Source organism: Amblyraja radiata, chromosome 5 (assembly GCF_010909765.2).
Source record: "Amblyraja radiata isolate CabotCenter1 chromosome 5, sAmbRad1.1.pri, whole genome shotgun sequence".
In the NCBI taxonomy this organism is placed as follows: Eukaryota; Metazoa; Chordata; class Chondrichthyes; order Rajiformes; family Rajidae; genus Amblyraja; species Amblyraja radiata.
Genome location: NC_045960.1, coordinates 27,749,305 through 27,775,842, shown reverse-complemented (window position 1 = coordinate 27,775,842; position 26,538 = coordinate 27,749,305). Strand labels below are relative to the sequence as shown.

The 26,538-nt window shown below is 47.5% G+C and overlaps 1 protein-coding gene across 1 annotated transcript in view; it reads left to right on the top strand.

Moving 5' to 3' along the window:
- ube3d (ubiquitin protein ligase E3D) overlaps positions 1 to 26,538 on the top strand; it is a 139,093-nt gene that overhangs the window by 18,849 nt on the left and 93,706 nt on the right. The window contains exons 5-8 of the mRNA XM_033020831.1: positions 1,520 to 1,589; positions 2,925 to 3,003; positions 3,578 to 3,686; positions 17,866 to 18,026. Coding sequence (XP_032876722.1) covers positions 1,520 to 1,589; positions 2,925 to 3,003; positions 3,578 to 3,686; positions 17,866 to 18,026 — 419 coding nt within the window. The remainder of the gene's footprint in view (positions 1 to 1,519; positions 1,590 to 2,924; positions 3,004 to 3,577; positions 3,687 to 17,865; positions 18,027 to 26,538) is intronic.

Sequence of the window (26,538 nt, the reverse complement as noted above, 5' to 3'; positions counted from 1 at the left end):
CCAGTATAAAATTGTCCAACTTCCAGTATAGTCCCTGGTGGACTCTTCGGAAGGTACAAGGTTGCAGTATTTTTGGAGGTCTCACTGCTGGTCCAGCACCCCAAAGTTGTGAGCATTCCAGATTATCATAGCTTTACGTCTATCAGTCATGGAGTCAAAACAGCACGGAAACAGGTCCTTCGGCCCAACTTGTCCATGCCCCATCTACACTTGTCACATTTGCCTGCATCCTTTACCATCCACGTACCTGTCCAACTGTCTTTTAAATATTGTTATAGCACCTGCCTCAACTACTTCCTCTGGCATCTCATTCCATACACCCACCACTATCTATGTGAGAAAGTTACTCCTCAGGTTCCTATTAAAACTTTCCATCATCATCATCTTCTCTGTTGAAAACATCAATGGGCACAGTATCTTACAAAGTTATGTACGACAGTGGTCGCAACTTCTACTGAAGTGTGGATGGCCGTTGGCTCGCTAGGAGCTCATCCGCCCTTTGACAGGTCTTGTTTTTGGTCCTGCTGGGGGTCCACAGCCCCCTCCTCACCTGGCAAACCAGGTGGGGGAGACGGTTTAGTCGCTGACTATCCGACCATGGAGCATGGTATCCGTGGCGTGGGGAACTCCCCCCGACCAGACCTGAATCTTTCCCCTCTCACCTCTAATCTATGTCCCCTGTTTGTTGATTCCACTACTCTTGGTAAAAGACTCTGTGCATTCACCCTGTCTATTCCATAGTAAATGAAATTAATTTTAACACTAATCAGTCTGCAGAAGGGTCCCGACCCAAAACTTCACCTATCCATGTTCTCCAGCATCTTGTGTTTCCATTCCATATTAAATATTTCACATTTAACGTGAATGTAAATAATGTTATTTAGGTTGTAGTAATTATCCTAACACTGTCAGAGAATTATTCTGAAACCTATTAAGATAACCGATTAATATGAATACTGCATATCTCCTTTCCCCTTGTAGGTATCTCAATAGTTCCTACTGACCTTGGATGTCTAGCTTCTGCTTAGAATTGGTGTACTTTTTTGGTTGGGAGGACGTGTGAAAGAATGGGCCAAGGCTGCTGATGTTTATCCCCTCCATCCCCAAGCCAGGAAGATGTCAGCTTTGTATAATTTCCCATCTAAACATAGAAAATAGCTGCTAGAGTAGGCCATTTAATGTGATCATGGCTGATCATCCAAAGTCACTACCCGACTCCTGCTTTCTCCCAATATCCCTTGATTACATTAGCCCTAAGAGCTAAATCTAACTCTCTCTTGAGCACATCCGGTGAATTGGCCTCCACTGCCTTCTGTGGCAGAGCATTCCACAGATTCACAACTCTCTGGGTGAAAATGTTTTTCCTCATCTCAGACTTGACAGCCGAGCAACTCCCCTGCCGATGCAGTGTGTCGTGGGATTCAAACAGAGCTGACGGGCACACAACCCCATTCCATATGGGCTGGAGACTGCGCACCACATTCCAGGGGCTCACTTTGTTCACTTTGTGTTCTTGCAGATGCCAAAAGACAATAAAACGGTGGTTTGCACACGTTGTAGGAAGATGCTGGGAGATAAGACATCAGCAGGTACAATGTGCACCAATTCCTTTACTGTGGCTTTGTAACTTGGTGTCGTTGCTAGTTTGTATGTATTGCACCATACTGTTTTCTTTTAATTTATTGAACTTTTTAAAATTTGTTTTATTGTGTTTATACTGTGTTTACAAACCTGTTGGGCTGGAGTAACTCAGCGGGACAGGCAGCATCTCTGGAGAGAAGGAATGAATGAAGTTTTTGGTCAAGACCCTTCTTCAGACTCTTATCTACCTGCGCATAATCTATATCCCTCCATTCCCTGCATATTCATATGCCTATCCAAAGGCCTCTTAAATGCCAACATCGTATATGCCTCAACCACCAACCTTGGCAGCCACTTGCCGTGTAAAAATAAAAATTGCCCTGCACATCTCCTTTACACTTTGCCCCCTCTCTGTGTTTCTGCTGCATAAATTGGCCCTGCACCGTGAGGCCTGCATTGACAACTCCATTTATCACATCATGACCATTCATTGACATGCTGGTGTTCCGAGAGGGATTAATTGTATGGGCCTGGAAGGTATTGCTAAGGTTGGTGGTGGTGGAGGCAGATTCGATAGTGGTTGTTGAAGAGGCTTTCAGACAGGGCGCATGGAAGTGCAGGGAATAGAGGGATATGGATTACGTACCCAGCAGATGTGATCAGCTTAACTTGGCATCATGTTGGTCGCAAACGTTGTGGGTCGAAGGGCCCGTTCCTGTGCTGTACTGTTCCATGTTGCATGTCCTATGATTTTATTTGGCCTTCTGCCTCTTCTTCTTGTTATGAAGGAACCAGACCAATGAAAGGGAATCGTGTAGAATTTCGATAGATTGAGGGTACACACTTTGTAACTTTGTTGACGCTGAAGGTAGCCAAAAGAAACTGGAGTAACTCAGCGGGACAGGCAGCATCCCTGGAGAGAAGGGATGGGTGACGTTTCGGGTCGAGACCCTTCTTCAGACGCTGAACATGATGCCAAGACCATCTGTTATCTACCTGTGCATAATATATATCCCTCCATTCCCTGCAACTTTGTGGATGCGTGGAGAAACTTTCCATACATTGTGCATAGTATTCAAAGCAAAGAATTTCACGGTGACATGTCACATGTGATGATAAAGTATCAATCAATTAATGGATCAATCTTGTAGTTCACTCTCTTGTAGTTACTGTGCTTCATCACATTTTAATTGCAGATGTTCTGGGTGCTGATTCATTTTTTCCTCGTGGGTTTAGAGTAATGGCCACAAGTCAGTGCGTGATGGTTTAATTGCCTTTTTCTTTGTTGCGTACAGCAATAAGTTCTCATATCTGGCAAATGTTTGTGCTTTATTTTATCACAGACACAATTAAATTTTATATCACCGAGTTGTTGGTGCAGCCTCTGACGAATAAGGCTTTGGAAAGGCAAATAAATAAAAGGTAATGTTTCTTTATTAAGTGATTCCAACATGCAGAACGTTCAGTAATGTGGTTACTATGGGTGGGCGGCATGGTGGCGCAGCGGTAGCTTTGTTGCCTTACAGCGGCAGAGTCCCGGATTCGATCCTGACTATGGGTGCTTTCTGTATGGAGTTTAACATTCTCCCCGTGACCGTGTGGGTTTTCGCCGGGTGCTCCGGTTTCTTCCCACCCTCCAAAGAGGGGCAGGTTTGTAGGCTAATTGGCTCGATATAATTGTAAATTGTCCCTGGTGTTTGGAGAATAGTGTCGGTATACCGGGGATTGTTTGTCAGCCCGTTTCCGCGCTGTGTTTCTAAACTAAACTAAAAATAAACTAATCTAGTGTGTGGGGAGTTGCTGAGAAAGTGGGATAACACAGAATCAGTGTGAATGGGTGATCGATGGTCGGCGTGAATTCGGTGGGCCAAAGGGGCTGTATCCATTAACTGAACTAAACGTGCTTGCATTTGTAGGATGATAACCTTGCACGAGTTCAGGAGAAGAGGATAAAGGAAAGCAGGGCTGACTGAGATTTGTCTTTTTGATTTGATAGATATTTGTTCGTGGAGAGGGTGTTTGCTGGCCGGCTGATGGAGTTATCCTCCACTCAAAGCACCTTTAGATTCTGCATTCAGGGGCACGATGGAAACACATATGCTTTGGTAAATCCTTTTCTGTACCATCTTGGTGGGCTGACTAAATCAGTTTGGAAATGCTTGGAAATGCTAGTGTGCGAATGTCTTATAATAATACGGTACAACTTGGAATTTCTCCCTGAAGATAGGCAATAGATTTACAACCCAGCGGAATTAATATTGATTTCTTTAACTTTGAGTAACTCTTGTATTCCCTCTCTCCCTGTCCCTCCCCTACCCTGGTCGGTCTATTAGTTTCACTAGACTGACGAAAGGTCTCGACCCGAAACGTCACCTATTCCTTCTCTCCAGAGATGCTGCCTGACCTGATGAGTTACTCCAGCATTTTGAGTCTGTCTTCGGTTTAAACCGGCATCTGCAGTTCCTCCCTACACTACTAGTTTCACTGTTGCCCTGCTTAGTTTCACTGATTTTATCCACTCGTTCTCACCGCCACAGCCAACAATGGACCATTGTGGGCTCCACCTAGCCTTGATCAACTGGCTGGCTTGGATTTGTCCTTTTGCATACCTTTGTTCTTTATATCTTTTCATATCTCCAGTTTCCCTCCCCCTTGACTCTCCGTCTGAAGAAGGGCCTCGACCCGTAACGTCACCTATTCCTTCTCTCCAGATATGCTGCGTGATCCGCTGAGTTACTTCAACATTTTGTGTCTATCTTTGGTGTAAACCCGCACCTGCAGTTCCTTCCTACACAATAGATTTATTTCACCACTGGGTGGCAGACGCTGAATGGGTATTTAAACGTATTCGTAATTGTACACAACTTTTCTTTACCTCTAAAATAATAATGTAAGCTTTTAATATCCCTTTATTTCGCCTTTATTTTGCAAACTAGATTTTCACCATGAGATGGTAAGAACGCAGTTTGGTTGAAATTGATCAACATTAATTTGGCAAAACCTTCATATGATGTGTAGCTTAGTTTAGAGATGTAGCACGGAAGCAGGACCTTCGGCCCACCGAGTTCGCACTGACCAGCGATCCCCGCACAGTAACACTATCCTACACACACCTGGGACAATTTTACATTTATACCAAGCCAATTAACCTACATACCTGTAGGTCTTTGGAGTGTGGGAGAAAACTGATGATCTCTGAGAAAACCCACGCAGGTCACGGGGAGAACGTATAAACTCCACACAGACAAGCACCCTTAGTCAGGATAAATTGTCAGGATGGTTCAGTCGCCAGATAACAGCTGGGAAGAAATTGTCCCTAAATGTGGAGGTGTGCGTTTTCACACTTCTGTAACTTTTGCCCAATGGGAGATGGGAGGAGAAGGAGTGGCCGAGGTTTACTCGTCCTTGATTATGCTGTTGGCCTTGCCCAGGCAGCGTGAGGTATAAATGGAGTCAGTGGAAGGGAGGTTGGTTTGTGTGATGGTCTGGGCTGCATCCAGAATTCTCTGCAATTTTCTGTGGTCTTGGATGGAGCTGTTCACTGTGTATACTCTTTATTGTACGTGTGTTGATCAACCCACTTCCAGGGAAAGGCTCAGTGAGAATGTTGCAGTATGTGGGAGAAAGAGGAAGAATTTACTTCAAGCCTGCTGATGGATAGATCACATTGGCTCCTCGCCATATCCTCAATCCCTTTGCCTTGTAAACCCACTAATTGCTCATCAAACCATTAGCAAGAGTCACCTTGCGACTAGTCTTGGTAAATTATTTAACATCCCAGACTCTGCTGGGAAATTTCTTCCTCTTCCACATTTATTTTTTTTAAATTTTGAATGGTAACCTCTTTATTTTGCATGAATAAACAATTTGCCTTGATTGACTTTGTGAACCCTTCACATTTGTTTTCATTAAGGGCATTTAAATATTTAATTGGGTTCGTGCTTTGCCATTGTTGATTTAGCTTAGTTTAGTTTAGGGATACGCGCAGAAACAGGCCCTTTGGCCCTCCGATGCAGCGATCCCCGCACATCAACACAAGCCTACACACACTAGGGACAATTTACACTTATACCAAGTATACAAACCCAAGCCAATTAACCTACAAAGCTGTACGTCTTTGGAGTGTGGGAGGAAACCGAAGATCTCGGAGAAAACCCACGCGGTCAAGGGGAGAACGTACAAACTCCGTACAGACAGCACCAGTAGTCGGGATCGAACCCGGGTTTCTGGCACTGCAAGCACTGTAATGTAGCAACTCTACCGCTGTGACATCGTTAACTCCCACCTTGTGGAAACCTGCAGCTAACTTTGGGCTTTCTACATTCTGTAATCATGGGGGACTTCAATTTTCATATTAATTGGGCAAACCAAACTGGGCAGGGTAGACTAGAGGAAGAATTTATAGAATGTATTAGAGACGGGTTCCTAGAACAGTATGTCACAGAACCGACAAGGGGGGAGGCAATCTTGGATCTGGTCCTGTGTAATGAAGCAGGATTAATTAAAAATGTCATAGTTAGGGACTCGTTGGGAACAAGTGACCACAATATGGTCGAATTCCATATTCAAATAGAAGGGGAGCAGGTTGAAACTCAGGCTAGGGTGCTTAGTCTAAATAAGGGGGATTATGAAGGTATGAGGACTGAGCTGATCAAAGTTGACTGGGATAGCAGACTCAAGAATAAGACGGTACATGAGCAGTGGTGTACGTTTAAGGGTCTACTGTATAACCTTCAAGAAAAATTTATTCCTATGAAGAAAAAAAGGGGTAAGGGTAAGAACAGTCAGCCATGGCTCAGTAAAACTATAAAGGATAGTATTCGGCTGAAGGCAATGGCATATAAGGTAGCCAGAGATAGTGGGAGGGTAGAGGATTGGGAAGCATTTAAAGGTCAGCAAAAAATAACTAAGAGATTAATTAAGACGGGGAAAATAGACTATGAAAGGAATTTAGCAAACAACATAAAAACTAATAGTAAGAGTTTTTATAGCTATATAAAAAGAAAAAGGGTGGCTAAGGTGAACGTTGGTCCATTGGAGGGTGAGACTGGAGAGTTGTTGGTGGGGAACATGGAAATGGCAAAGGCATTAAACGAGTATTTTGTATCAGTCTTCACCATAGAAGACACAAAAAATATTCCAATGTTGGATAAACAGGGGGCGGTAGGAATGGAGGAGCTAAATACTATTAAGATCACCAAGGAGGTGGTATTAGGGAAATTAATGATACTGAAGGAGGATAAATCCCCTGGGCCTGATGGATTACATCCAAGGGTCTTGAGGGAGATAGCGGTGGGGATTGTGGATGCATTGGTGATAATTTTCCAAAACTCCCTGGAGGCAGGAACGGTCCCAGTGGATTGGAAAATGGCCAATGTAACACCTATATTTAAAAAAGGAAGTAAACAGAAAGCGGGTAACTATAGACCGGTTAGTCTAACATCGGTGGTGGGTAAAATGTTAGAGACAATTATTAAAGAAACACTAACGGGGCACTTGGATAAACATGACTTCATCGGACAGAACCAGCATGGTTTTGTGAAGGGGAAGTCCTGTTTAACGAATTTGCTCGAATTCTTTGAGGAAGTAACAACCCGGGTGGATAAAGGGGAACCGGTGGATGTGGTATACTTGGACTTCCAAAAGGCTTTTGACAAGGTGCCACATAAGAGACTATTGCTAAAAATAAAAAATTATGGAATTGGGGGTAATATATTAGCATGGGTAGAGGATTGGCTAACAAATAGGAAGCAGAGAGTGGGGATAAATGGTTCATACTCGGGATGGCAACCGGTAACTAGCGGGGTTCCGCAAGGGTCGGTGCTGGGACCCCAGTTGTTCACAATTTATATAAATGATTTGGAGGAGGGAACCAAGTGTAATATATCAAAATTTGCGGACGATACAAAAATGGGAGGAAAAGTAGGGGATGAGGAGGATAGGAAGAGTCTGCAAAAGGATATAGATAAGCTAGGTGAGTGGGCAACAACTTGGCAGATGAAGTTTAATACTAATAAATGTGAAGTCATTCACTTTGGGAAAAAAAATGATAGGGCAAGTTATTTTCTAAATGAGGAGGAGCTGCGTTGTAATGCAACGCAAAGGGATCTAGGGGTATTAGTACATGAATCACTAAAAGTTAGTATGCAGGTGCAGCAAGCAATCAGGAAGGCCAATGGAGTTTTGGCCTTTATTGCTAGGGGGATTGAGTATAAAAACACGGAGGTCTTGCTGCAGCTGTACACAGTATTAGTGAGACCACATTTGGAATACTGTGTACAGTTCTGGGGTCCATACTTAAGAAAGGATGTACTAGCCCTGGAGGCAGTGCAGCGAAGGTTTACAAGATTAATTCCTGCAATGAGGGGATTGACATATGAGGAAAGGTTAAGTAGGCTGGAACTCTACTCTTTGGAGTTTAGAAGAATGAGAGGCGATCTCATTGAAACATATAAGATCGTGAGGGGCCTTGATCGGGTGGATGCACCGAGGATGTTCCCAATGATCGGGGAAACTAGAACTAGGGGACATAGTTGCAGAATAAGGGGGGGCTCTTTTAAAACTGAGATGAGGAAGAACTTCTTCACCCAGAGGGTGGTTAATTTATGGAATTCACTGCCCCAGGGAGCAGTGGAAGCAGAAACTTTAAATATATTTAAGACTAAAATAGATGGTTTTTTAGCTGCCAAGGGGATAAGGGGCTACGGGGAGAGGGCAGGGATATGGACCTAGGTATGGTTAGTATAGTAAGACCTGAGTGATCTCCTGGACAAGTGTCGATCGCCTAGATTGGGGTCGGAGAGGAATTTCCCGGATTTTTTTCCCGAATTGGACCTGGGTTTTTATCCGGTTTTTTGCCTCCCCCAGGAGATCACGAGGTTTTTGGGGTGGAGAGGGGTGATAGCGGTATAAAGGGGAGGGTAGTGTCTTGTGTTCTGTGTCTTGTGTCTACTGTTTGTGGGTAAGTGTGTCTGTTTAGTGTTCAGCCATGAGCGAATGGCGGTGCGGGCTCGACGGACCTGGTGGTCTACTCTCGCACCTACTTTCTATGTTTCTATGTTTCTATGTACATTGCCCTCTGTGCACATCTGAATTCTTGTTGTAAACACTTTTGTATAGGACCCTATTGGACCTGTAACCGATATACGGAGGCACACAAAACAGCTAATGATGGAATCGTGAGTAAAACAAAATGCTGGAGTAACTGCTGCTGGGTTTTTTTAAACCAAAAATAGATTTATTCCATTATTACAATATTATTTACAATACTAAACAATACAAACAAACCCAAGACCATAATACAAGTAAATCAAATATTCTTAAATAACCATTTCACAATCCTTGTCAAGGATACATTCCACCCCCTGTGGTGCCCAGCGATCCTGGGCATCACTCGGCGTAGAATTTCTCTAAAAGTCACACTTAGAGTCCTTCTCTAAAACCACCCGGCACCGACGTAACCGCGAAAAATGGGCAGGCAATCGGCTCGGGCAGAGCCCTCTTTTTCCTGGCGCTGTGACATGCGGATGGCAAGCTTGGCCAGGCCTAGGAGCAACCCACCTTGGACATCTTCAGCTCTCCCCTCTCCCCTACGCACAGTGAACTGCTGCAGTTTGGGGTTACACAGTGAGACACTGAATTCTTCCAGCGTGCGGTATTTTACATGCGTATGGCTCTGCTGCTGAGTTCGGAGCTACAATGTTGAGGGTGTTCCTGGTGAGACATCTACACAATGCATGCATGGAATCAGCAAAGGTGCAGGGGCTATCGCAACATTTGCAGGGACTATTGCAATATTTAGACAGGTGCAGACATGGATAGGACAGGTTTAGGGGGATATGAGCCAAGGGACTAGTGTAGATGGGACATGTTGGTCGGTGTGGGCAAGTTTGGCTGATGGGCCTGTTTCCACGCTGTATGACTCTACAAGGTAGGCACAAGAGGGTGATTGCTGATTAGCCATGAGATCTAGCTATATTATAGTTTGATTGCAAAGGGCGGTACAGGGGTAGAGTTGCTGCGTTACAGCTCCAGAGACCTGCGTTCCATCCTGACTACGGGTGCTGTCTGTACGGACTTTGTTCTCCATGTAGGTCACTCGGCTTCTGTAAATTGCCCCCTCCTGTGCAGGATGTGAAACTGGGATAACATAGAACTAGCGTACGGGTGATTGTTGGTCGGCACGGACCCGATGGGTCTAAGGGCCCGCTTCCACGCTGTATCTCTAAACTAAACTAAACTCAGCTGGTCAGGTATAGTGAAAGGCTGTCAGGCAGCATCAATGGAGAGAATGGATAGGTGACGTTTGGGTTGGGACTCTTCTTCAAACTCTGTAATCTATATACACTGGCTGATCCCAGACTATTGATTCATTCCATCCAAGCATTTCTTAATGTGCATTACATTGGCCCCTGAACCGAGATTATGTGCTGAGACAATTATTTATTGTCAGATGGGTTTATCCTAAGGGGAAAAATAATCGTTGTCATTAATTCTGAGAATGGTCAACAGAAACATTTCTACCAATATTCTAGACTAGAAAAATTATACTAGTCCAGTTCTCTGTAGATTAATTACAATTAAGTGGCAGGACTGGAAAGGAAAATGACACTGACAAAAATAAGATAATGATGTTTCAAAACTAGTGACAGGAGTCAAGAGTGTTTAATTGTCATATGTACTGAAATTCCTACTTACAGCAGCAAAACAGGCGTATAACAAAATGCATCTGGAAAGAATATAATAAATCCAAAATATCAACAGATTAATAACTAGTGCAAAACAACAGCTCGTCATCCCTGAGTGCAATTCATGACAGTCCATCATTATCATCAATGAACACGGAGAAAGTTTGTGCAGGCAAATACATAGAAACATAGAAAATTGGGGCTGGACTAAGCCCTACGAGCCAGCACCGCCATTCAATATGATCATGGCTGATCATCCCAAATCAGTTCCCCATTCCTGCTTTCTCCGAATATCCCTTGTTTCCGTTTGCACGCAACAAAAGCTTTTCACGTGATAGTAAACTAAACTAAACTAAACCATCCACATGCTGGTGACATACTTACCTGTGTCGTCTTTTGTGAACTGAAGGGCTGCTATTAATCTGCTCCTTGGCCAGAACCTGAGTTTCTAATGTTCAGATTTGGTTTAGCAATGAAGTGATTTTTATCTGGTGTTGCACAAAAATGATAAATGCAGTTGAATCCCAGAAACATCGCTTCAACATCTCTGGAGAAAAGGAATAGGTGACGTTTCGGGTCGAGACTCTCCTTCAGACTCTCGACCTGAAACATCACCTATTCCTTTACTCCAACGATGCTGCCTGTCCTGCTGAGTTACTCCAGCATTTTGTGTCTGTCTTCGGTTTAAACCTGCATCTGCAGTTCCTCCCTAAACATTTTGTGAACTCTTGATTAAGCATTTTTTTACTATGGTGTTACCCCTTTGATGAAGTGTTTGAGGCTAGGTTTGTCGTATCATGGGGGGGAATAGATCGGGTAGATGCACAGAGTCTCTTGCCGAGTAGGGTAATCGAGGACCAGAGGACATAGGTTCAAGGTGAAGGGGAAAAGATTTAATAGAAATCTGAGGGGTGACTTTTTCACACAAAGGGTGGTGGGTGGAGGAGGTAGTTGAGGCTGGGACTATCCCAATGTTTAAGAAACAGTTAGACAGGTACATGGATAGGACAAGTTTGGAGGGATATGGACCAAACGCTGGCAGGTGGGACTAATGTAGCTGGGCATGTTGACCAGCGTGGGCAATTTGGGTCGAAGGGCCTGTTTCCACACTGTATTACTCTGACTCTCATTTTGAACACCGAGAAAAGGCTGAGCAAAGTGATGCAAATTAACAGGACTTGATCTGCCTGTGAATCTTCACTGTCTGGCCCAGTTGGGTGTGGTGGAGATTAAATGGTGAGTGTGAGTGTGGTACAGAGCTACCCTTATTACATTCTTCATGGTGACTGTGCTGTCAGGGTAAATGTTAACTGGAAGGTTAGGCAGTGGCACCTTAAAGAGCGAAGAGGCGTCATTGGCAAAATCTCTCTGTCTCTCAGACCCCTGGTGAATAGATTGCGCTGCATGTTCAGCCCTCCATTATATTGATCCGAAAATACTCCAGCCTCAGAGGTGAAGGAGACGTGCACCACTGGGTTCGATAAATCAGCGACAGCTCCGATACACACAAGGTCAAACTTGTCACGTTGTGGAATTTCTAGGAAATGAATTCAGCTTCCACATCCATTGCTGGACCATCTGTCAGTTCATACACCAGCACACACAGTGGAGCTGAGCAACTTGCCTGCCAATCCAGGAATGTGATTTAAGATGGCCAGCCTTCCATGTTGCCGTGATGCTTATTTAATTTCCCCTGATTTCTGTAAAATCAGCAGCCTGCGATAAATGACACCGTCGGAAAGAATGATAAAATAGACACAAAATGCTGGAGTAACTCAGCGGGTGAGGCAGCAAATCTGGAGAGAAGGAATGGGCGACATTTCGGGTCGAGACCCTTCTTCAGATGATAAACAAGATTGGCTTTTTTAATAAAAAAATTCTTTGCTGTGCCGGCCATCTAATTGAGGTGTGGGGAATTAAGACTGAAATTAAACAGTGTAAGTAGTGCTGTAAACCAAGCTTGTGGTTTTACAGCAAATCAGTTTTACGGCCCGCAGTTGGGGATCTCCTGAATCGCTCCTCTTGAGTTGAACTGTTCTTCATTCAAGGGAGTTGGAGAGGAATAAATCATGTAGACACACAGAATCCCTTGCCCAGAGTTGGGAAACGAGGACCAGAGGACTTAGGTTCAAGGTGAAGGGAAAAAGATTTAATAGGAATCTGAGGGGTAACTTTTTCACACAAAGGGTGGTGGGTGTATGGAACAAGCTGCCAGAGGAGGTAGTTGAGGCTGGGACTATCCCAATATTTAAGAAACAGTTAGACAGGTACATGGATATTTGGAGGGATATGGGCCAAATGCAGGCAGGTGGGACTAGTGTAGTTGGGCGGTGTGGGCAAGTTGGGCCGAAGGGCCTGTTTCCACACTGTATCACTCTATGACTCTATGACATGTGGAGGTACTTTGTTACGAGAGGGCGTGGAACCCGGGGGAGAGGGGCGGGGAGTGACTCGTTGGGGCGAGCTATTTTTATTTTTATTTAGAGAGTGCAGTGGAGAAAAAATAAACAAGGGGTTAAATGTTGCAAAGTTGAGCATAGGTTGGGTTGAGGTGGCACCCTATTGTACTTGTAGTGGAAAGTGGGTTAGGGGCACAATCAGTTCAAGCTCCACGAAGTTCAACGACATGCTTGGGGGTTATTGGCGGTGAGCTGGAGGTGCTCGGCTTCTTGTTGGTGAAATGCTAATTATGTAATTAGCGCTAATTTTTAATTTAATAGAATGACAGATTCTTGGAGATTGTAAAACGCAAAACAGCCATGTGAGTTAATGTTAGGCCTCTGACATAATGTGTTAAAGTATCATGAATTATGCAGGTAAATAATGTAAATATAATTCTTTGTTAGCATTTTTTCCTGTGTGTGTGTGTACATAAATATATTCACATACTATATATATATATAGTGTGCGAATATATATGTATGTGTGTGTACAGAGACACACACAGACAGAGACAAACAGACACAAACAGACACAAACAGACACACACACACACACACACACACACACACACACACACACACACACACACACACATATACACACAGACACACACACATACACACACACACACACACACACACACACACACACACACACACACACACATATTCAGACACAGAGTCAGACACACAGACCGACTGATGGACGGACAGACACACACAGACAGACACACACACACATACACACACACAGACAGAGACACACACACACACACGTGCACACACATGCGCACACACACACACACGCTCTCTCATAACTTTTATTCACCTCATTGACCAACCAAGCAGACCAACCGCTGAAAAGAGTTCTGGCAAAATGTGTTGATTGATTTTTTTTCTCTATCACTCTGTTGTACGAACTGCTTGTCTCAACACTTTTTCAAATTGCAGCTTAGCAATGTGTGCATTTATTTTCTTGCTTAGTAAGTCATTGGTTATGTTTGCAGCTCTTTATTGTATTTCAGTCACAACTGATTTGAGAACCAGTTACATCAGTTAATCAAGTTCTTTCTTGGCCATTACTTCCTGAGTGACACATGAAGTGAATTAACATGTCTGATATTTTCATGGGCGAATTATTCACAGTCTCAGTCAATGGACTACTACTTATTGAAGGCTGCTAAAACAGGAGTGAATTCCCTCTTCAAGCACCTTTCTTGTACCCAAGTTTGCTTCTTTTTAATATGATGCACTGGAAATGCGATAATTGCCCACTTAACCTCTTAAGGGCCCGTCCCACTTACGCGACCTTTACAGGCGACTGCTGGCACCCTTGATAGGTCGCCAAAATTTTCAACATGTTGAAAATTCAGCGGTGATCAGAAAGACGCAACGACTCTTTGGAGACCTCTCACGGCCATAGGAGATCTCTCACGACCATACAGGCGACCCCTGGCGACATTGCACAAGAGACCTCTCATGACCATAGGAGACCTCTCATGACCATACAGCCTGTAGGCCGCTGAATTTTCAACATGTTGAAAATTTTGGCAACTTATCACGGGTGCCGGCAGTCGCCTGTAAAGGTCGCGTAAGTGGGACAGGCCCTTTAGTTTAGTTTAGAGATACAATGCGGAAACAGGCCCTTCGGCCCATCTCGTCCATGCTTACCAGCACTGTCCTACACACTTGGGACAATTTACAGAAGCCAATTTACCTACAGATCCGCACGTCTTTGGAATGTGGGAGGAAACCGGATCACCCGAGGAAACCCACGCAGTCACAGATAGAACATACAAACTCCATAGAGATAGCACCCGTAGTCAGGATCTAACCTGGGTCTGTGGCGCTGTAAGGCAGCAATTCTGCCACTGCGCCACCATGCCGCCTAGGATGCTGCCTGCTCTGCTGAGTTACTCCAGCACTTTGTGTCTTTTTTTCTGCTGTATCTTGGGCTCTCCAGCATATTGTAAAAGCTTGATGGAAATTCATTGTTTGGGGATTCTGCAGTATTGTGGAGACATGCCACATCCTTGAATCGGTGTCTGAAGAAGGATCTCGACCCGAAACGCTGTCAGTCCATTTCCCTCTACAGATGCTGCCTGACCCTATAAATTCCTCCAGCACGTTGTTTTTTGCTGAAGTGTTGCGCTTGTCGTGCCAGTGTGAGTGATGAAGTCCAAAAAAACACCATTAAGAACCAGTTAATGGCGTGTGTTTGAACACTCGGCTGTAAAAAAAATCTGTGATTGAAATTTCTTTGGATAGCATTTTATTTGCCCTTAATAATGAAAAATCCTTTGTTTAAAATCTGACATTTAAAAATCAATCAATCATTAAGGGAACATTGCCAATTAAGCGTGATGTGAGTCATAACATTTATGAAGTGTAACTAAGTTGTTGCTCTATAAAAGCTGCCAATAGACATGTATGTTTGCAAATCTTCTCAAGAGCACTTCAGTCTTAGATCACTGTTTGGTTTGAAAGCCAATCAATCCCGAACGTCGGATCTTTGACTTATTCTCTTGTAAAATTGCATTTTATTTTTCTATCGTGATAAAGAGGTAACGGGTTCAGCAGTTGCTGTCAGATTAGCCGAGTTGAGTACCTGCGGTGAATATTTTGTGAATAATACATAGTGCACCTGCAGTGGGGGAGGGAGTGAATGTTAGGTGTGGATGAAATGTGAATCCATAGGCTTACTTTGTTATGGCGTGCACTCATCCAGATGGTCAGAGAGTATTCATGTCCTCTCTCAACCTCCTCTTCTCCAACCTCCCTACCTGATCTCCCGGTTGCTAAATGATTTAACACCCCCTCCCATTCCCACACCGACCTTTCTGTCCTGGGCCTCCTCCATTGTCAGAGTGAGGCCCAGTGTAAATTAGAGGAACAGCACCTCATATTTCGTTTGGGCAGTGTACACCCCAGCGGGATGAATGGTGACTTCCCTAACTTCAAGTAACCCTTGCTTTCCCTCTCTCTCCATCCCTCCCCTTTCCAGTTCTCTGACTACATTTTATCTCTGTTAGCTTTGTTGTTACCTTCTCCCAGCCAACAATGATCTATTCTACATTTTCCTTGACCTCTGTTCCTTTTGTCCCTCACGCCTCACACTTCCTTATCTATGTATCTCCCTCTCTCCTGACTTCAATCTGAAGTCGACCCGAAACATCACCCATTCTTTCTATTCCACAGATGCTGCCTGTCCCGCTGAGTTACCCCAGCATTTTGTGTCTATCTTCGGTGTAAACAGCATCTGCAGTTCCTCCCTACAGCTTCTCCATGCTCTCCTAATAACTGGCACGCTCTATCACAAGCAATGCCAAGGGTAGATGGTTTGGCTTTCTAATGTTGGAGATGATCATAGCATGGCACCTTTGTGACATGATTGCTACATGTCATTTACCAGGTCTTGTTGTGTGAAGATATGTACTGCCTCATTTGCTAAGGAATTGTGAATGGAATTAAATATTGTCCAAGAATCAATAAATATCCCAACTGTTATGGAGGGAAGGTCAGTAATGAAGCAACTGAAGGAAGATGTGCTTGGGACATGCCTTGAGGAACTCCTGCAGTGGCGTTCTGATTAACCTCCAGTAACCACTGTTATCTCCTTTTGTCTATGAACATGGGCATCATAGCAATCAATGCTACCTTGATATCAGGGTGTCAGGGGTTATGGAGAGAAGGCAGGAGAATGTTAGGGGAGATAGATCAGCCATGATTGAAAGGTGGAATAGACTTGATGGGTCGAATGGCCTAATTCTGCTCCTATCCCTTATGAACTTATCAAGGACACTTACTTTCACCTTTTGGAATTGGGCACTTTGTTCCATCAATGTCAAGTGTATTGCAATCAATCTGAAGAAGGTCCCAACCTGAAACGCAGCCGATCCCTCCACTGATGGTATCTGACTGGCCAGAGGCATGAAATCCCGTATGTGGTTCATTGGGCAAGTGATGTCCGTGGTCATTGGTCAGTTATGTTCTTGGGGATGAGAGGATTAGATTGAGCTTTCGGGAGGCTGAGGTTTTGCTGGAGAGCTGGGTTAATGGGGGAAAACAGTTGGTTGGACAGAGGATCAAATGCTTTTCAGACTGGCAGGTGGTTGGGACAGACAAAATTTTAGAAGAAGACCTATTGTGAAGACAATTGGCTCATTGGCAGCTGCCCAGCACATCCTGGCCCTATATAGTTTAGCATAGTTACGTTTACTTTATTGACACATGTACCTAGCTCAGTGAAAAGCTTTTGTTACGTGCGAAGACAATACATTATTACAATCGAGCCATCCACAGTGTACAGATAGATACGATAAAGAGAATGATGTGAATAATGTTCAGTGCAAGATAAAGTGCAGTAATGTCCGATCAAAGATAGTCCGAGGCTCTCCAATGAGGTAGATAGTAGCTCAGGACTGCTCTCTAGTTGTTGGTAGGATGGTCTGGTTGCCTGATAACAGCTGGGAAGTGCAGTAGCATAGTTAAAGTAAGAAATGCTGCTTATGGAGTGGAGATTTAAAAGAGTGGAGTGATTGTCATCCATTTCTATGACCAGCACACAAAGAGTGGCCGGGCTTGGGAGCCATACAACCCTGGCAAACTCAAACCTCCAAGGTCTGATTCACTGAGTGAGATTGCTCCTCAGTAGCACAGTATAATTTTCCACAAGTGATGCCCATTTTTAGGGACAATAGTCTCCATGAATCATACATTGGGAAGATCTGGAATAAATTTCTGGATCTCCACATGTGGCGTTTAATTTAGTTTAGTTTGGAGATACAGGCTCTTTGGCCCACCGGGTCCACGCTGACTAGCAATCACCCGTACACTACTTCTATCCTACAAACATGCACGTCTTTGGAATGTGGAAGGAAACCAAAGCACCAGAGAAAGCCCACACGATCACAGGATGAACATACAAACTCCATACAGACAGCACCCATAGTCAGGATCGAACCCGGGTCCGCTGTAAGGCAGCAACTCTACTGCTGCATCACTGTGGCATTTGGCAAGTGGGTTTTCATAGTTTAGTCAACCATGAAACACATTGCTGCAAAAGTTGTAGGAATCTCGAGCCTTTGGCTTATATTTACTTTCAAGTGTGCTCCATATTCACATGTTATGGATATGATTTTCTTCCTTGTTTGCAGCTCTGGCTTTTGAATTCGGACACCCTGTTGGTGAGATCACACAACGATCCCTGTGGTGATTTTACTGCCGTCGTCAATGACACTGTGAAGGTCCAGCACTGCGAAGCAGTCAATGCTGTCAAAATCCTGTATCATCCCTGCTTAAAAGGAAGAAACAAAATGTAAGTTGATGTCTCGGCTTTCGGTATCTCTGCGGGGTTTTATAGAGCTTGTGGACACATGAATGTTGAGAATGGTTTGTGACTCTTGTGAAGTGTGATGTTAGTGTAGTCAAGTCTGTTATGTGAAATCCACAGCAACAATTTTTTGGGTGCAGTGTTGCTTAGGCTCGGCTAACTAGACTCGGGCACGGAAATCGCTATCAAAACATGGGGGGGACACAATTTATTGGCGGCCATGGGCCCTGAGGACGGTGACATCGGAAGCTGACCTGGTTGGTGACCGACTCCGAACTCCAGCAACAGCAGCTTCGTCCGCCCCGAATCGTGGGGCTTGAATCGGCCCGTTCACGTGATCTTTCATCAGCTTGATAAAAATGTAAAATTGTCCAAGTTGGCGAAATGCAGAGTACTGCCCTGACGACTACAAAATTCAGAAGGTTCAGAAGGTCTGATAAAGTCTGGATTTCAAAACATGGAGGGGATTGTCCCCCACCTCTCAAAACATGGGGGGGAGGTATCCCCCACGTCCCCCCCCCCCCCCAGGATTTCCGCCCATGGCTAGACTTGTCCACTTTGTCTGGTCTGAGCTATAGGGAGAAGTTGAGCAGGCTGGGACCGAGTCGATGCACAGAATCTCCTGCCCAGAGTCTCTTGCCCAGAGTAGGAGTATTGAGGACCAGAGGACATAGGTTTAAGGTGAAGAGGGAAAGATTTAAGTAGGAATCTGAGGGGTTACTTTTTCACACAAAGGCTGGTGGGTGTATGGAACGAGCTACCGGAGGAAGTAGTTGAGTCAGGTGATATCGCAACGTTTAATAAGCAATTAGACAAGTACATGGATATGATAGGTTTAGAGGGGCAAACACAGGCAAGTGGGACTAGTGTAGATGGGACATGTTGGTCAGTTTGGGCAAGTTGAGCTGAAGGGCCTGTTTCCTTGCTGTATCACAATGAGTTCAATCTGCTGTTGGAAAAGAGCATGATGTGGAGAGAATAGCCATGGACTTCAAGCTGTTAACAGAATTACCGTAGGGCTTTCTTAAAAAAACGTTCTTGGTTTTGAGCAAGTATGCAGTGATGATGTTTATTGTCCATCCTTCATTAACTTAAGAGGCTGGTGATGATGGTGAGTTGATTATTATCTTCCAGCTCCCCAACTGTTGCCCAGTTGGCGGTGGCTGCCTGTGTCTGGCTCAATTCCTACCCAGGCATACATAATCAGGGACTCGCGTGAAACTCTTCCCGCTTCTGCAGCATTGACTCTGGTGCATCCCACAAAGTATTCTGACATTCAGATTAGGAGACAAGAGTGGGCCATTTTGCCCCTTCAGCCAGTAAGATCATGGCTGATCCGATTAACACCTCAGTTCCACCTTCACGTCAATCAATGGTGACCTTTCATCTCCTTGCTTTTCGAGACCATGCTCACCTTTGTCTTAAAGACATCCAAATATACTGCTTTCACTGGTCTTTGAGGGAAACGGTTCCAAATGCTTAATGACCCTTGGAGAATAATATCATTAATGACATTCATCTCTCTTAAATGGATTGCCTTATTTTTTAAACAGTGACCCCCCCCAACTCTAGATTCTCCCAGAAGAGACAACAATGTCTCTATGTCCTTGACGAGATTCTTCAATTAGTTTTAGTTTATACACAGCATGGAAACAGGCCCTTTGGCCCATCGAGTCCACACCGACCATCGATTGCCCGTTCACGCAAGCTATGTTTTCCCAGCTTTCTCATCCATTCCCTACACACCAGGGATAATTTACAGAGGCCAATTAACCTACAACCCAGCGCGTCATTAGGGATGTAGGAGGAAACCGGAGCACCTGGAGAAAACCCATGCGGTCACAGGGAGAACGTGCAAACTCCACACTGACAGCATCCTAGGTCAGGATTGAACCCAAGTCTTTTCTTGTTTAGAGATACAGAGCGGAAACAGGCCTTTCGGTCCAACGGTTCCACGCCGACCTTCAATCACCCACACATTAGTTCCCATCCTACCCCCCTACACACTAGGGACAATTTACAGAAGCCAATTACCATACAAATCTGCACGTCAATGGAATGCGGGAGGAAACCGGAACGCCCGGCGAAAACCCAAGCTGTCTCAAGGGAGAATGTACAAACTCTACAGACAGCACCCAAGGTTAGGATTGAACCTGGGTCCATGATGTCGTAATGCAGCAACTCTACCACTGCGCCACTGTGCCGCAGTATTTCGTGTACGCCTCATCTCACTCTTCTAAAACCCCAATGGATACAATTCTGGCCTGTCTAAAACAACTGTAACTCGCTCCCATTTCTATCCCTCATCTTAGTAAAATTTGACTCTACTTGATATCTAGATTGGTTTCTGACCATTTATTTATACATGAGATGGCCATAGAGAGCTGTTTCTTTATCGCATACCTGATCATCGAAAACTCTGTGTAAGGGCTGATTTCCGTTAGTCAAATTTCCTTAACCTGGGGATTGCCTGGACTTTGTGGTGAAACACGAGATTTCCGTTCCTCTATTATCATCCTTCACTTGGGCTCCTCTGTGACTGACATTTTTATTTATGTGAAAGCACTTCTTTATTGAAATTATAAATAAAAGGAATTATAGAAACATATTCAAATTCTTAAGGGATTGGACAAGCTAGATGCAGGAAAACTGTTCCTGATGTTGGGGGAAACCAGAACCAGGGGTCACAGTTGCAGAATAAGGGGTCAGCCATTTAGTAATGAGATGAAGAAAAACCTTTTACCCAGAGAGTTGTGAATCTGTGGAATTCTCTGCCACAGGAGGCAGTGGAGGCCATTCACTGGATGCATTCAAGGGAGAGTTAGATTTTGCTCTTTACCTGGGGCTAACGGAATCAAGGGATATGGGGAATAAGCAGGAACAGGGTACTGATTTTGGATGATCAGCCATGATCATATTGAATGGCGGTGCTGGCTCGAAGGGCCGATTGGCCTACTCCTGCCCCTATTTTCTATGCTTCTATAAATCCGGCAAGCATCATCTCTGCCACTCATTTCTATTTCTAATTAGATTTAAGACCTTTCCTGGAGGGCAGATCGAGTGTAAATATTGGTAAATTTGCACTGCTGCTTCTTTAGTTGTTACATAACATTTCTCGGTTAAGCTGCCGAACATCTTAGTTTTTCCTTCCCAAAGGAAAACTGAATGATAACCAGGTATATATAAATTACGAGGGTAATTTGTACAGGGTGAATGTACAGAGTATTTTACCCAGAGCAGGGGACTTGAGCAACAGAGGACGTAGGTTTATGGTGAGGGGAAAGATTTAGTTGGATCTTGAGGGGTGTGCCGGCTCCCAAGGGTCGTGCCATCATACCTGTCGAACCCCTCGGCACGGGAGTGGTTCAGTCCGGAGGCGGCCCTTAGCCAGAGGGTTTAAAGGCAGGGATTTGGGTGCCATCTTTCTCTTGTTTGGTCTTCCCTACAACCGGGAGGAACATAATTAAAGGTGCCTCTCAAAACACTGGACTTCGTGCTTCCTTTTGAGACCCACGCACCACATTGGTGACCCCCGACGCTCCATTGGCATCATGATGGAGAGAAGAGAAAGCCCTACCTCCTCACAGGCCGGCCCGGCCCTGTCTCTGGACGCGGTCTCGGTGAAACTGCCTACCTTCTGGACCACCCGGCCGCTCATCTGGTTCCAGCAGGCGGAGGCCCAGTTCAACCTGCGGGGCATCACGGTCGATGCCACCCGCTTCTATTACCTGGTGGGGGCCCTCGACCAGGACACGGTTGAGGAGGTCACGGACTTCCTCGCAGCCCCCCCCGGACACTGATAAATATCTCGGCCTTAAGGAGCTCCTGCTCCAGATTTATGGCCTAAGCAGGATGGAGCGTGCTGCTAGGATCCTGCATATGGAGGGCCTAGGCGACCGACGGCCATCTAGCCTCCTAAAGGAGATGGTGGCTCTACTGGATGGGCACACGCCGTGCCTGCTATTCGAATATACTACCTGCATCTGCTGCCAGCCTACATTCGTCTGCAGCTCACAGACGTCTCCTTTGCAGACATCAGGGCCCTCGGGAGGCGCGCCGACGCGCTGTGGATGGCGCGCCCTGATGACGTCAGCGCGCTGGCCAGTCAGCAGAGACTGGGGACGCGCTGAGGCCGACGCGCCCTGATGACGTCAACGCGCTGGCCGTCGGCAGGCGCGCCGATGACGTCACCCCGGCAGCTCCCGATTTCCTCCGGTGGGGCGGGGGAGCTGTGGAAGGAGTGACAGCTCCAGCCCGACGGCCCGTCAGATCGCCCCCCCCCCGCGGCCGTGAGGGGTACTGCACCTGCAGTCCAGCGCCAGCAAGCTGCAGGCACCACCAGCGGGAGCAGGCAAGCTCCAAGTAGCACCAACATGAGGCACTGGTGCTACTTCCATCAGCGCTGGGGTGCTGCAGCACGACAATGCTGCCAGCCGTGCACGTTCCCGGGAAACGTCTGGGCCGGCTGCCAATAGTCCCCGCGGCGGCCGGCCAAATTCACCGCCTCTTCGCCTGGGATCGGCGCTCCGGGACCCGCTTCCTCGTTGATACTGGAGCGGAGCTCAGCGTCCTGCCCCCTTCGTTGGCCTGACATTCGTTCCGGTAAGCGGGGGCCCGTCCTCACCGCGGCGAATGGCAGCCCCATCCACACATATGGAGTGCGCATGGTTCCGATCGTGTTCGGCTCCTGTCCATTTCTCGTGGCGGTTCACCATTGCCGACGTCTCCCAGCCATTGGCTCGGGGCCGATTTCCTCCGGGCGCATTCCCTCATGGTGGACGTCAGGCATCAGCGCTTGGTCAACGCCGCTACGATGGAGCCTGATCACGTTGCGTTTGTATCAACCTGTGGGACGGCTCCTGTCGTCCGTGGACTCCCGCATCGCATGGATCTTGGCCGCGTTCCCAGACATTCTGACCCCGCAGTTTCGATCATCGACCCCCAGCCACGGAGTGGTACATTTTATCCAGACTACCGGCCCACCTCTCCACGCACGAGCACGCCGACTGCCGCCGGATTAACTGCGTCTGGCACGGCGGGAATTCCGCACAATGGAGACCTTGGGGATCGTCCGCCCTTCGAGCAGCCCTTGGGCGTCCCCACTCCACATGGTCCCTAAGTCAAGCGGGGGCTGGCGACCTTGCGGGGATTACCGATGGCTGAACGCTGCAACAACAGCGGATCGATACCTCGTACCCCACATCCAGGACTTCACCGCCCATTTGGCTGGGGCCACAATATTTTCAAAAGTGGATCTGGTACGGGGTTATAACCAGATCCCGGTTCATCCGGATGACGTACCCAAGACGGCGATCATCACGCCATTCGGACTTTATGAGTTCACGCGGATGCCGTTCGGCCTCAAGAACGCTGCGCAGGCCTTTCAACGCCTAATGGACGGGGTTTGTCGCGACCTCGATTTCGTGTTTGTGTATCTGGACGACATCCTGGTGGCCAGCCGCTCGCAGCAGGAGCACTGCGCCCACCTTCGGCAGCTCTGTCAGCGGCTCAGCGAGCATGGTTTGGCCATCAACCTCGACAAGTGCCGTTTTGGTGTAACCGAGATTGACTTCCTCGGCCACCGCGTGACTGCGCAAGGCGCGGTTCCCCTGCCTGACAGGGTCGACAGCCATCCGTCGGTTTCCCCGCCCACGCACGGTGCGTGGCCTGCAGGAGTTTGTCGGCATGATGGCGTTTTACCATCGTTTCGTGCCATCCGCGGCCCACATCATGCGGCCGCTGTATCAACTCCTGGCGGGTGGGCAGCATAAGAACGTAGAGTGGACCCACGAAGCAGTGGCAGCTTTTGACGGCGCGAAGGAGGCCCTTGCTCGGGCTGTACTGCTGGTGCACCCGCGGGAAGATGCCCGACTGCTCTCACGGTGGATGCCTCGGAGTCGGCGGTTGGTGCTGTGCTGGAGCAACTGACGGGCGGAGGTTGGCGGCCCCTGGCCTTCTTCAGCCGGCACCTCAACCGCGCAGCAGACGAAATACAGCGCGTTCGATCGCGAGCTCCTGGCTCTGTACCTGGCAGTGCGCCATTTTCGCTACTTCCTGGAAGGGCCGCCCGTTCACCGCCTACACGGACCACAAGCCGCTCACTTTCTCCCTGGCGAAGGTTTCCGACCCCTGGTCCGCACGACAGCAGCGGCAATTGGCCTACATTTCGGAGTATACAACATCTATCCGCTACATCGAGGGGAAAGAGAACCGGGTGGCCGACGCATTGTCCCGCCCCGCTATCAACGCCGTGTTCGAGGTGGCGCCCGGAATTGACTATTCTGCTCTGGCAGAGGCACAGCTCACGGACGATGAGATGCCCGCCTACCGGACTGCCATCTCCGGCCTCCGCCTTGAGGATGTCCCTCTCGGTCCTGGAGGAGTGACAATCCTGTGCGATGTATCGTCCGGTTAGCCGCGCCCCATCGTCCCTGCCACCTGGCGCCGGAGGGTGTTCGAGGTGATCCACGGACTGGCTCACCCATCAATCCGGGCGACAACGGCACTAGTGGCTGCTCGTTTCATGTGGCACGGTCTGCGCAAGCAGGTTGGCCATTGGGCTCGAACCTGCATTCCGTGCCAGACGGCGAAAATCCAGCGCCATGTCCGTGCGCCTCTCCAGGAGTTTGGTCTACCTCACCGGCGATTCGACCATCTCCACGTAGACATGGTAGGGCCTCTCCCCCCGTCCCGGGACATCACCCACCTTCTCACAATGGTGGACCGCTTCACGCGGTGGCCGGAGGCCATTCCGCTGGCCGATACTTCAACGGCTACGTGTGCTCGTGCGTTGTCCGCGCACTGGATTGCTCGCTTCGGGGTGCCGGCGCACATCTCAGATCGGGGGCCACAGTTCACCTCCAAGCTGTGGTCAGCCATGGCTCGCTTGCTGGGGGTGCGGCTACACCACACCACGGCTTACCACCCGCAAGCTAACGGTCTGGTGGAGAGGTTCCACCGGCAGCTAAAGGCAGCACTGAAGGCACGACTCTCCGGCCCGGACTGGATGCACGAGTTGCCGTGGGTCATGCTGGGCATTCGGACTGCTCCCAAAGAGGACTTGGCCTTCATCATCGGCGGAGCTCGTGTACGGGTCGCCACTCACGGTGCCCGGGGAGTTCGTGCCGTCGGCGTCGGGGCAGCAGGGAACGCCCTCATCCACCCTAAAGCGCCTTCGCGAGCGAGTTGGCAGGCTCGCACCCGTCCCGACGTCCCGCCATGGGACATTTCGCCCGCACGTGCCATCAGCCCTCAGGGACTGCCCATACGTCTTCCTGCGCCGTGATGCCCACCGGACGCCACTCCAGAGGCCGTACGAGGGCCCGTTCCGGGTGTTGGAACACGGGCAGTCGACTTTTGTCCTGGACATGGGGGGGCCGGCCGGAGGCAGTGTCGATTGACCGGTTGAAGCCGGCACACCTGGACATTGACCAGCCGGTGCTGGTTGCCCAACCTCGGCCTCGAGGGCGTCCCCTTCACGGCTCCCTCCGCCTGTCACTCCACCTGTCCTCCCGCCGGTCCCTCAACCTATCCCTCGACCTGCCCTCGACCTGCCCCTCCATCTATGCCTCCGCCAGCCCCACGATCTGCTGACTTCCGCACGCGGGCCGGCCGGGTCGTGCGCCCGCCGGTGCGTTTCGTGCCTCGGGTTCTGGGGGGGGGGGGTCCTGTGGCGGCTCCCAAGGGTCGTGCCATCATACCTGTCGAACCCTTCGGCACGGGAGTGGTTCAGTCCGGAGGCGGCCCTTAGCCAGAGGGTTTAAAGGCAGGGGTTTGGGTGCCATCTTTCTCTTGTTTGGTCTTCCCTACAACCGGGAGGAACATAATTAAAGGTGCCTCTCAAAACACTGGACTTCGTGCTTCCTTTTGAGACCCACGCACCACAGGGGCAACTTTTTCCCACACAGAGGGTGGTGGGTGTATGGAATGAGCTGTCAAGGGAGGTAGTTGAGGCAGGTACTATCACAACATTTAAAAGATATCTGGTTGTGTACATGAAGATAGACTCAAAGCTGGAGTAACTCAGCGGGTCAGGACAGCATCTCTGGAGAAAAGGAATGGGTGACGTTTCGGGTCGAGACCCTTCTTGGGGAAAGTTTGGAGGGATATGGGCCAAACGCAGGTAGGTAGGACTAACATCTAGGCCGGCATGGACGAGTTAGGCCAAAGGGCCGGTTTCTGCACTGTACGACTCAATAACTCTAACCAAAACACAGGCATGCCATGTCTGTCTGATGTTGCTCATTGCATTCCACTTATTTGTGCTTTACCACTGGCCAGTGATAATGGCCTTTCAGACATTTTCTTTGACATCATTTTTCTTTTCAACCAATTTACTGAGCTGTCCTCCAGCAGCAAACATGTTAATTGTATTGAAACTCAGAAATAAATAAATTTACAGCTTGCTATAAGACCAGGTTAGAAATACAATTGAGCCTCACTGATCATTAGAAATTCGCACAATTGCAATACCACCAACTTAGTTTAGACGAGGTCC